The 12812-nt window shown below is 35.5% G+C and overlaps 1 protein-coding gene across 3 annotated transcripts in view; it reads right to left on the bottom strand.

The window, feature by feature from the left end:
* The window catches only part of PCDH15 (protocadherin related 15), a 954225-nt gene that overhangs the window by 151442 nt on the left and 789971 nt on the right, over positions 1-12812 (bottom strand). For all 3 annotated transcript variants that reach the window (XM_070611305.1, XM_070611290.1, XM_070611296.1), the window contains one exon: positions 7808-7924. In XM_070611305.1, the coding sequence (XP_070467406.1) occupies positions 7808-7924 (117 nt within the window). The remainder of the gene's footprint in view (positions 1-7807; positions 7925-12812) is intronic.

A 12812-nucleotide genomic window follows, 5' to 3' on the forward strand; every position in this document is an offset into this window, starting at 1 on the left:
ATCATACATCAGACATAATTAATACTGAGAAAAACTCTAAATATATATTAGTGACAACATTTCATTTTAAGAATCAAAAAACAAAAACATCCCCTAAAAATTGAGAAAATTAATATAGCCTCATGCTTGTACAATGTTAAATACCAGAATAGTGGAAAAGCATATGTGTAGTTTTAAAGGGCAAAGTTTGAACCCAAGACTCTAATAGTCTGCCAAGCTGTATGTTACATGTATAAGCAAAAGAAAATTTCATGTGTATAAGAACTCACAAGGTAGATATCTTTCTAAAAATATTTAAGACATATGAATAAACCAAGGGACACAACAAAATGAAGAACTTAAAAATGGATGGTTCGGATGTGAAAGGAACGACATAAATCATGTATAGGCTTAAATACAGACATAAGTATAAGTAAACAAGTCCAGGAAATATAATTAAAATGGTACAAAAAATTTTTATAGGAAGTGCACATAAGTAACTCTTCAAAGAAAATGCAATAAAAATAAACTAATAGGGTCAAAAACACAACATTGACCAATATATAAAAGTAATAGCCCAAAATAACTCAGACATATGAAAAATAAAAGGTTAAGCAAGCTGCCGGAGAGCAGAGGCCAATTTACCATGAAGGATACCCATGAGTTTCTAGTCAACAGAACTACAGTATTTAGCTGGATTTCATTCTCCTTGCCCTGTCTGTAAAAAAAAATCCTTTACCATTTAATTTCCTTCCCTTCACTGAACATGTCTTCTTTCCAGTTGAACCACGTCACAAGCAGAATTTTCTTCTATGCTCTCGGTCTTTCCTTTCTCTGGCTCTTTCCACTCTTCAGCTCCTGGCTCATCCTCAAAAGGGCATAACCTGAGGACTTATTTCCAAGCTTTTCTTTTACCTGATTATGATTTCTCCCTTGGAGAATGTATATACTTTCATAGTTTCAACTTCTATTCATGTGGCTCCTACTCCATGTTTTTTTCCTGAGCCCTCACTCCCGTATTTTCTGCCTGATCCATCTCTGGCCCTCTCAATGTAGCCAAAGGATCCTGGCATTAGATCAAAGCTGCTTAGGCAACCCCGTATCAGCCTCAAGTCTTCCTCATGGCATTGTTGACCTTGCAAAGGAATCTTGGCCCCATCCTGCCATCTACCTTCAGCCTCCTCTCAGACTAGGTGTTATGTACACCTTAGTTCGATGAACCTATAGCTCTGGGCAAGGGATAAACTTCCTGCCAGCCCTGGCACTGTAGTTCCTGGAACGATCTAGTGAGCATTACTCCTTCACTAGCTACGTCCTGACTTAGTTCACTCAGCCTCCATGTCTGGGGGAGGGAATCAGTCAACTATCATTCTGAAGGTGATCGCACTTAGATGTTTTAGAATCATTTAAAGTTTAATTTGATCTTATTATTTTCTCCTTAAAACAGCGTTCTTTTCTGTCTACCTTATTTCTATCAACTAATATCATGAATATGCTTATCACTCCAGTTAGAAACTCTTGATTCACTTTTGATTGTGCTTTTATTATGTTATCTTCAACCTCTTGCCCAATCACTTTTAATTCTTCCACTTCAATGGCTTTTAAGTATTTCTATTTTCTCCATTTCCGTTGTCCACTTTGTTTTGATCATACTTAAATTAAAGCAATAGCTGCTAACTACTCTCCTGGCTTTCGGTTATTATCTCTTCCAATGAATATTGTATATCACAGCAAGTTAATTGTCCTAATATGTAGCTTTGATGTTGTCACTGCCTATTTGTAAGTCCTTAGTAAGCTTCCATTTTCTTAATTGAAAATTAAGATTAATTCTAATTAAATTTCTCCCATTATATAATAAAATGGAATTCATAAAACCATATTTGCCACATTTCCTATCTACAAATGAGTTTCCAAATACAGTCCTAAGGTATTCTTTTAAATAGCTAACACTTACTGAATCAGACAGAGTTCAAATCACATTACACAAATACATGAACATATGATGAAGGCTCTTGACTTGTAATTTTTGGATACATTTCTCTGCCAGTTTTTTCTGCTCTCACTTAAGTCAATCCTCTAACACTTTTTAAAGTTGGATTCCTGACCAGAACAGGCTCAGACCACACAAGAACACATTTATTTCTCCATTCTCTGAATAACTACAGCATTTCTTGGCATCTTTCATATGCACTATTGTGGCTTTTTCTCTGTCTTTATCTTGTCATATTCGTATCTGTTAAGTCTACAATATACATTTTCATATTGATTTATTCATCCAATAAGCATTATGAAGTGTCTATGTTGTGCCAGGCACATGTTTGAATGTAGGTCTACTGCCTAAGTATTGTCACCATTCAAGAATATGGAAGAACCGTGACGTGGATAACAACAAGACTAAGAGTTACAGTGGCCTGGCCTTGAGGGTGTTGAGGCCAAGAATCCAGATCATGAGAAGCCAAGATATTCATTCAGAGAGTCTCTTCCCTTTTTCTCTGGCAAGAAATTCAAAATAAAGCACATCATTTAAGCCATAAGAGAGGCCTATGGGTGAGCCCCAGAGTCTGTTACATTTCTCTCAATTATATAAATATTATATAAATACATATATATATATATAACACACACATATACATATCCTGTTATATTTTACTCAATTCCCTTGGAAATCACTCTTGTTGAAGTGTCTTGGGATCCTAATCCTATGAGGTTTATGGTCAAAAAAAAAATGGTGTAAGTCATTGATGTATCGCTGGGTGAACACTTTTGTAAAAGCTAAAAAGCTCCTAAATTTTATAGACATTTCCATTTACAATGAAAAAAAATGCCCCCTTTCACCCTGGTAAGCATGGCAGTTTCTTAATTAGAAGAGCAACACTTCCATCTGAAACAGTTAAAGCTAATATTGATCTCAAGTAATGTTAACAATATAATGCTCTTGAAAAGAATCTATAAACCACAAAAAAGAAAGTGACACAGATTCTTAAAACACTTAGATAAGCTTTTTCTAGACATTAATCATGTATAAACTTCCTCATAAAACCTTCCCTTTTGTACTCATTTACACTTTCAAATCTAATTATAGCCCATTGTCATTTTAAAGATCAAATCCCAACTGTTTCATGGTGTGCTTTCTTTCCAATTAAGTATTTGAGACCAAAGAGACTCAGGCTGCAGCTACATCATCTCAATTTTCACAAGCTGACATGCATCAGGAAAATACTTCTTGATTATTTCCCTAACAGCTTTGATGTGAAGGAAAAAAAACCCCACTGAGCTGGGTACATTGCCCCCACATGCTCTGGGGTCAGCAAATGTGGCTAGTAGGCACAGATGTTTAAAACCAGAGTTTCTGCTACACTGCTAGCAATAACCTAAATCAATATAGCATAACAACACAAGCCGGTATGTGGTGAGTGATGAAAAATAGCTGTGTAGATGGAAAATGATACAGAACAGCCATGTTATCTGGAGATAAAAATATAATCTTATAACACACCTGGGCCGGAAGTTTTAACGCTTGCACACAAAGCAAGCAAGCAAGAAACCAAGGATAAAAGCAATTTTTGCTTTAACTCTACTGTCATGCCCTCTGCTAATAGGTTGCAACAGAATGACTATTTGGAGGGTTAAGCATTCTGAGAAGATTGCCATAATTGCCTGGCCTTATTTGGTGATGTCATGACATTTATAATAAAACATAAGGTATGCATCACACAAAAGGAGAACTGATCCTTTTTTTTTTTTTTGCTTTCTAGAGATCAACAAAAGTGCCCTTGACTGATTGAGAAGGGTTTTAAAGTTACCTGTGAAAACACTTTAAAAATAACTCCTCAGGCAGCTTGTCTGAACTCTGAAATGTTAGTATAGCTCTCAATATCCCAACAGAGGGGGAAAAAAAAAAAACCTCACACCTGCACTTATTGTCCTCTTTAAAAAATAAATTCTGAAAAAAGTGTGGTGCGAATGCTCACTGATTTTTAAAGCCAATTACTATGGAGAACTTACGGGATCTTTTTTATGGAGCATATCAAACCCTAAAACAAAGGTACTCAATGTCTAAATAATTCTCACTATTACATGCAAATAAGAAAGTTTGTCAAAATTGCTATTACTAAATATGGTCCAATTACTGATTTACTTTAAATGAGAAGCCTATAAATTCCTAAAACGCATTCAATACAAAGAATGATACAACAATGAGAAGGTAAGCCTTCAGGGGTCCCTCATATTTCACATTCTTGGAAATGAGCAAACTGTGAATTCCATTTATTTATTTATTTCTCTCAATTGTTCTAATGTCCACATGCCCACAAAGGATATCATTCTGTCAGACATTTACCCTATCCACAAAGAGAACTCTTGTATCATGGGGTTTGGCCTGCAGTTTTAGAAAGAATAAAAATATGCAAATAGAAATCACACTTGCAGTTTTGTTTTGTGAAAGTCTGGAGTGAGAAGTCTCTGGTGAGCAGAGAGAAAAGGTTAGCAATTTTTAATATCCAAAATGATCAGTCATTCACTATTCACATCTCCGGTGAACTACATAATGTCAATGATGTCACAAAAGCAAGGCAGAGAAAAAAAGTCCTAACAGATTTAATTCAGTGGGAAAAAAAATGCCTAGAAGAATTTTTTCGTCTCCCTCTAGAGCACTTTAGTTTTGCACATCATACATTTTATAATTCTTAATTTATATTCAGTAACGATGCTCTCTCTGGCTTTAAGACCTTACCCAGTTTCTCCATCTGATGCTTCAAAGGATTTTGTTGTTGCTATTTTCTAGTTTAAAAACGAGTGGTTCTCACTTCATTCAAAAGAAACATGATGCCTTGAAGAAGATGTGGCCAACTTCTCGTGGTGGAAATTATTATTTCTGAATAGTAACAATACCTGCTTTATGAGGGTACAGAAGCGGTGCTAAGCATTATATACCCATACCCCAATTCATTCTCACAGCCCTCAAATGGCCAAACTTAGGCTTGGAGATATTGTGAAATTTTCCCAGAGTTACAAATAACTAAATTTCTGAAGATCTGGCACATTTTGTCAATCTTGAAGAGCAGAGAAATAACCATTAATTTACTAATTTATTCAATTATTCAACAAATGCTCCCTAACAGACTACTAAGTACCAACTATAGAGTTAGATGTGGGAATATAAACTGGAACAAGTTTGATTCCTGTCCTTAAGGACTTTACCTTCTAGTTTGGAAGAGAAACCATGAAATAAACATGGTGTTACCACAGATACTTACAGGCCCAAGAAGTGGAACTCACACAGGAGCCCTGAAGGACATGAAATTGAAGCTATCTTCTTCTAATTAACAAATGTTTATACTAATAACAGAGTAGAAAACATGAGGTAAGCCCCACCAAAAAATACTTATTTTGTATTTACGGCACCAACATAAAATAATAAAAGTAAAAATCAATCATAATATTTTTGAAAATTGGGTAATATAATATTTATCTTCTGAAAATTTTCATGGAATTGAGCTTTTCATTTTGGATTGGTGTAGGTACAGCCAAATTGTGATGATGCTAATTTAAGGGATCCTATTTGCTGTAATAGTTGGAAACCTCAATGCTGAATATTAGTTATACCAAAAAATAACTAGTGATTCAAGAATCAAAACTGAATCTGATAAAATATATATTCAGTAACTGAAATAAGCATCTTCATGTTTGCCATTGAATGACTGGCATCCACCTTTCATCTACTGAAAACTCTGCATTAGATATTAAATGTTAAAAACTGCTACTGGGAATGCAAGCCTAAGCACTTCTTCCAAAGAAATTTGGAGTTTGAGCCTGGTAAATTTCCATAAAAGAGCTTCAGGGTGTAAAATCAGGGCCCTCTCTCCAGATAAACACTCTACAGAAGTAATTGAACTTCTTTATAGAACAGACAACAGACAAAGACAACTTCTCTCACATTGGTGGAGTGATCTGAACGTCAAACCAAATACCAAGGTCACAGGTACAAAAAGGTGAAGCACGGATTTTGCCATCCATGCTAAGACTTTGATTTCTGTCCCATATAGTTGAAGAGTAGGCCTATTTTTAGTCTCTCATCATTAATGCCATTACACTTAACACTATCTTAAATTCTGCGCTAATGAAAATTTCTCAGAAATACGAGTGTTTTAAGATGCTGGGTTTGCTTAAGCTCATTTAGTACAGTGTGTTATCATTTCTATGCACAGTTCTCTTTTTCCTATAAGATTGTCAGTTTCTGTAGAGCAAAATCTGGTTCACACAATGATCAACCTGGAGCTGGTGCTCAAAATGTATGGCCTGAATAGAACTGAATACGTATCCCTAATTTCAAAGTATTTTGTACCTTTCATAGTTTACTTAAAAAGCAGACAAGCTACCAATTTCACATTCGCTGCCTCTATTGGTGTGTTCAAGGCTATGAAATTTTGCCTATCACATTTCCCAAGATGCAATAAATCAGTTTCAAAGACATTTTAACGCACTCAAGAAAAGAAGCTTCTGAGGGAAAGGTCATTGCTTTCATGTTAACATTATTATTTTTCAAGACCGTATAGTCACAAAAGACTTTCTATGGCTTGTCATAATTGAGACTGAAAAATTTTATGACTGCCATTCACCTTTTATTAAATAAATAGCATTACATAAATACAATTATATTAGCAATACAAAATAGAACTTCTAAATCACTTATAAAACTCAGGTCTTTTTCTATTCTCTCACTTTCCTAAAATGGTTTATTTAATACTTTTAATATTTTTCTAGAATATATCAGCCACTGACTTAGAGTGTGAGCTCGCTCAAAGTAAAAGTTTAAATCTTCATCATTTGACTATCATGAGAATAAATAACTAATATTTACAAAGCACTCAAGTTATTTACAGAAGGCATTTTTATATAAATACTATTACTTCTACATGCTATTTTTAATACTTTAAGATAACAACATTAAGAAAAATTTACTCACTTCTGCTATAACAATGTTTCCAGTGAAAATCCTCTAACTTGAAAGCCAATTTGGGATATCTCAAAAGAGGTAAAATTCTGAATAATAAAGGAATCTATTAAATATGTCCTTAAAGCAATATTAAGATTTTAGTTTACTAAAATTAATACATTCAATACATTCAATATAAGCATTGTCATATGTTGACTTAGAATTTGCTAACAAAATAGCCATATATGAATAAAATGGAAAACACATAAAGGTAAAATCTTTTTTTTTTTTTTTCAAGATTGGCACCTGAGCTAACAACTGTTGCCAATCTTTTTTATTCTGCTTTATTTCCCCCAAATCCCCCTTAGTACATAGTTGTATATCTTAGTTGCAGGTCCTTCTAGTTGTGGCATGTGGGACGCCACCTCAGTGTGGCTTGATGAGCGGTGCCATGTTCATGCCTAGGATCCAAACTGGCAAAACCCTGGGACACCGCAGTGGAGCACGTGAACTTAACTACCCACCACAGGGCTGGCCCCCTAAAATCTACTTCGATTAAACTAAGCTTACACTGTTCTATAAAGAACGCAAATGATACTGATACCAAATGGAGACAATACCTTCTACGCAGATTTATCATTAGTGCTGGATAAATTGGTGAATAGTTAATTCTGAATTCTAGTATAACAAAAAGCAAATCCCTAATTGTCTAAGTTCAATAATCATCTGAAATACTGTCCCTACCTGGGGATACAACAGGCAAGAGTACACAAAATGCATCGAGCAAATCGAGTGAAACTCCCAGACTGTGTCGTCTTAGGAACTGGGCCATTTATGAGTGTCAAAGGTTTTCCTCACCACAGTTCAGAGTATTAATCAATGTCTTCTACTTACAGGAGGGTCTGCATCCTCAGCATAAACGGTTGTGATAGGCGTACCCTTGACAGCATCTGGAGCCACCATCCCTTTGTAGATTCGTTTACTAAATACTGGAGGATAATCATTCATATCCTGTAAAACACAATTAAGAGTTTAGTGCTTCACTTGAAACCGGGTTAACCGCACAGTTACTAGAACAGCTCCATCTCTTCATATCACACAACCCATTTGCCACTGTCAGACTTCCGTCCTCTCAATTCCATTACTCTCACGTCAGAATGGCACCCAAGAGGAGATTTTGAGTTCCTATAAAATATTAATGTGTGTGATCTCAATTGAAGGCCATTCCACTTGAGTAAACAGTTTGTCACTCCCCTACCCCACCAAATACACCTTTTAGATACTAGAGTGATGCTTAAAATTTTCTCTGAAGATACTTCTAATAGTATGATACAGTTTTGAACTTTGAAAACAAGAAAGAATAAATTTTATAAAAAGTGCCATTCTATGAGACAGGCATAGAAGATGTCTTTTGTTGTTGTTGTTTTTAAAAAGCTTTTTAAAGTTTCTGTTGCAGCCGAAAATTCTTTATATACTTAGCAAATGATATGATTAGAGCATTTCAAATGCAAACTGTGAAATATCCTTTGCTCCCATCTTACATTTTCACAAATGGAAAATGGTTTAAGGATGTTTTCCCTATAGCACAATAGTGTGCTAGGATTAGATGTTCTTATAGACAGAAAACAATGTTAATTTACTTAAGGATTTTTTCAAAATAATTTCTATACATCTTTTTAATTTTCACAAGGCAGTGATATAAGTGCATTGTTATTCATGTAGTGTCACTCATTAAACAAATATTTATCAAATTCCTCCCACTTTTATGACCCAATGCTACCCACTGAGGATACTGTGATGACTCAAGAAAAAGAAGTCCCTGACTTCATGTCACTTAACTGTCATTTGACAGATAAAGAGACCGATTCTGCAGATGGGTTAGTGACTTTGCCTAAATTAATCTACTTGTTTGGAAGAGCCAAACAAATAAATCTGATCACCTAAGAGTAAGACCATTTTTTTCTCAATCATTTTATCTTTTAAGAAGAAGAGTACATCATTATTTTTTTCCTCAAAAATAATGCTCTTTAACATGGCTGATTCATATTTCTTTTGTTTTCAAGATTGGCACCTGAGCTAACAATTGTTGCCAATCTTTTTTGGCTTTTTCTCCAGTACTGATTCATATTTCTTAAATTTATTTATTTTAAAATAACCATAACACCCTGCATTGTTTTGGGCCAAGTATATTTGAATCCAAGGCTAAATTTGATGATTATCTTACTCTCCAAGTCATCTTTTTCTCACTTGCTATTAAAAACAAAAGATAAAAATTATTCTGCATAGTCTTTGATAGTTGCTCTGATACAACAATTTTCCTGCACAATATGAATGGGAAACACACTAATTAACTGATTATAAAACCTCTTTTTGCAAAGAGTTCAGGATAATTATCTATTACAATCAAACAGAGCTCACTTTTATGTTCATAATACAGTTGACTTCTGAGTTACGAACATGAAAAACCCTGCAGACTCTAATAAGAATTAGGAAGTGTTGAACTACGAGCAAAACTGAAAAATAAAAAATATCATTTCTTCTGTCTTGATATATAGTATTCACAACCTCCTCTGTAAAAACAGAAGGCTTTCTTTATAAATTATGAGCTTTTGAATCTAAACAAGTAAATGAACCAAGGAAGCACTGGTTTTCTATAATGAGGGCAGCATTGCGTATTGATCTTGAGGTTCCAGACAGGGCGTAAATATATAAAACGCTTGCATGCACACTTCCTCTTGCTCTTTTCAAGAGTGCCAATTAATTTAACGAGTGAATCTCGTAACCGAAGGGGTAGAAATCCTCTTGTACCCTAAATTGTAACTTAGGTTAGGAAAGGAGCCCAATCGTCTCCTGTGTATGAGTTTCCAGTGTCATAAACTCATTATCTCAATATGTTCCTATAAATTTTCTTCTTCTTTTTTCCCCTCAACGGACATTTAAAACCTTAATGTTACAAGGTACTTTTGGTTTTTTTGCAGGGAAAGATTCCGCCTGAGCTAACATCTGTTGCCAATCTTCCTCTTTTTTCCCCCTCTCTAAAGCCCCTGGTGAGTGGCTATACACCTTAGTTGTAAGTCCTTCTAGTTCTTCTATGTGAGCCACTGTCACAGCATGGCAACTGACAGACAGGTGGTGTGGTTCCGTGACCAGAAAACGAACCCAGGCCACCAAAGCAGTAAGAGTGATGAACTTTGACCACTAGACCTTCAGGGCTGGCTCACAGGGTACTTTTTGCATAATCTGATTCTTCAGGAAAAAAATGTGTGACTTTCCAGTGATCTCAATACAGCTGTTAACAGTGCAGAGTACAGCGACCTTTTCTTGCTGGAAACTATTCACTGGATTCACCTTCTAATTGAATGCACAATGGACGTTTTTATCATCTAGCCTCACAAACTGATTAGATACAAACCTAAGGCTGTAAATAACTGAAGACTATCAAGAGATTGGTATCATCCCCTTTAGTTTGCTTGCCATTGACAGGATGAAGAATAAATCAATACACTTATTGCAGCAGTATTTCTTTTTATGATACAATGTACATATTTTGGGATTAGAATCCTTTACTGTGGCTAAAATATGCAGCCAGTGCATATAGTTCTTGCACAATGCATTATTTCAAATGGGAAAATTTATTGAAATGCAATGCCAACGAGCATAATCAATAGTTCATTATATTTATGCTCCGGGGATGTCTGAAGAAAAACATACATAAATTTGCTTCTGTACGAACGCTCTATTATGCAGCAAATTAAGGATAAGCGCCACGGTCCCATTATTCCACTAGAGGGCAGTATTGGCAAAAAGAAATTTCCTTTTCTGTCCTCTTGTTAACAATTTTATCAAGACCCATAATAGTTTGCTTTCTGCGGTTATAATTTTTGTTGGTCGGAATAAAAATTACTTTTCATGTTTCTAAAGAGTATTCTGAATTTTACCATGGTTCTCAACCATGCTTTTCTCAGGAAAAAAAATGGTGTGCCAGTAAACTTGGAATTTGTTTCCATGTACCATGAAAATAAAAGCACACCTGAAGGTACAGTTAGCTAGGAGGAAGAAAATGAGTTTCATTTATTTATTTTCTAAATTAAAGTGTAAAATAATCACAGAAACCATTTCTACTTTGCAGACCACAGATTTAAAAACCTTTTTTAATGAGCATACTAGGAAAACAGGAACGTGCTGACGAGATTACAAATTAATAGCAAGTTCTCCATAAAACGTAAAGGGAAAGAGATAATGAAAATTTTGATTTTCTGGAATCATGGGTAAAAACTTTTCTGGATAAGAGGCTTTTTTTGTGATAAAAGAGAACTAACTGGTTATACTCTGATCATCTGTGAAAAAATAATGAAAATGTACAGAATGCTGGCCCTGGTCTTAAACAGTCACACGTGCTCCATGGGGAGACACAGACGTGGGTGCCAGTGAGTGGAATGACTTCCGTTACGACTAGAGTACAGTCTCTAGCGTTAGCACTGTCCACGAAGAACTGTTTCGCTGCCCTGTGCTCCAAAATCTCTTGAGGTTTATGGAGCTGATAACTCGTCTTCCTGGCAGAGTACCCAGTTGATTTCTCCCCTGCCTGTTACGAGTTCTGTTTTCCATTACCAGACACCCAGTTGCTGTTTCTTGTATAATCCACCTGTTTGGTCCCTCTCAGTTTCTCTGCTTGTCGCTTTTTCTTTTCTAAATTCTCTCCCTTGTCTTGCGGTTTTGCACATAGGATCAAAAAGGCCCCATCCCTAACCAAACAAATCTTTCTTTGTCTATTTTGCATGAGGCTCTCAATTAAACATCTCATTTTTTTCTGGATCAAAACCTATACTAGAAGCTTCCTTCTTAGCTGCCTAAATTTGTTTTTATTTTGTTTGAGTTTTATTTCTGAGCTGGGATTCTTGGGAGCAAGTATATCCCTGACGTAGAGGTGATCAAAGTCACACTTTGCCACAAGTAGCAAAATGTACACCACGGCTCCAGCATCACAAATATCGATGGAGCTCCTGCTGTGCATTAGGCTGTCCTTTAGATGCTGGGGGTATGCTTACCACCAAGAAAGGCAGAGTGCCTGCTGGTATTGAGCTTACAGCTTAGTGTGGAAAGCAAAAATTAAACAAATAATATTGAGTGTGATGGATGTTATGAAAGAGGAAGTACAAGGATATGACAACAGCATATAGCGAGGAGTTTAACTAAATTTAACATAAGATGCATCTCTGTTATCTGAGAAAATGCCCCATCACTCACGCACTCTGGCAGGTAAAACAGTCCCTCAAGATTGATGGCTGTGTTGTGGGAGGATGACACTGCACAATGTTGACAAACCCAGTGATTTAATACATCATTCCATTCCTATCCGGTCTTCCTGTTTGGGAATGGTAATGTGGGGAGAAAGGAGCTGATAAGTTTTTGGAATTTTTCCTGAGTCTTGACACTGTAGTCAATTGGGAGAACATGTGCATATTCTGAGCTAGAATCTTTGCGCAGATTCTGTCTAACCATATCACCCTATTTCAGACTTTCTTACACTTGCATAATAATTATATTTGTGCATGCATGTGTGTGCATATGGTTTATTTTTACTGTATGTCAGGCATTATTCTAAGTGTGTTAAATTTAGACAAATTAGTTTGTCTAAAATATGTTAGCTATTATTATTACTATTATTTTAAATATAAGGAAACTGAAACTTAGAGAGATTAAGTTGCTCATGGATATCCAGCTAATAAAGGATAAAGCTATGATTTAATTCTGGTAGGTCAGATCCCGAAGGAATCATTCTGATATTTACAGGTGAGGAGAAATGGAACTGGTAAAGTCATCAAAAGATTATGTATAAGATGGCTTGAATAGGATTTTTCACTAAAAACTCCACACACAACGTTTTAAAGATCTCTGT

Source organism: Equus przewalskii, chromosome 1 (assembly GCF_037783145.1).
Source record: "Equus przewalskii isolate Varuska chromosome 1, EquPr2, whole genome shotgun sequence".
Classification (NCBI taxonomy): domain Eukaryota; kingdom Metazoa; phylum Chordata; class Mammalia; order Perissodactyla; family Equidae; genus Equus; species Equus przewalskii.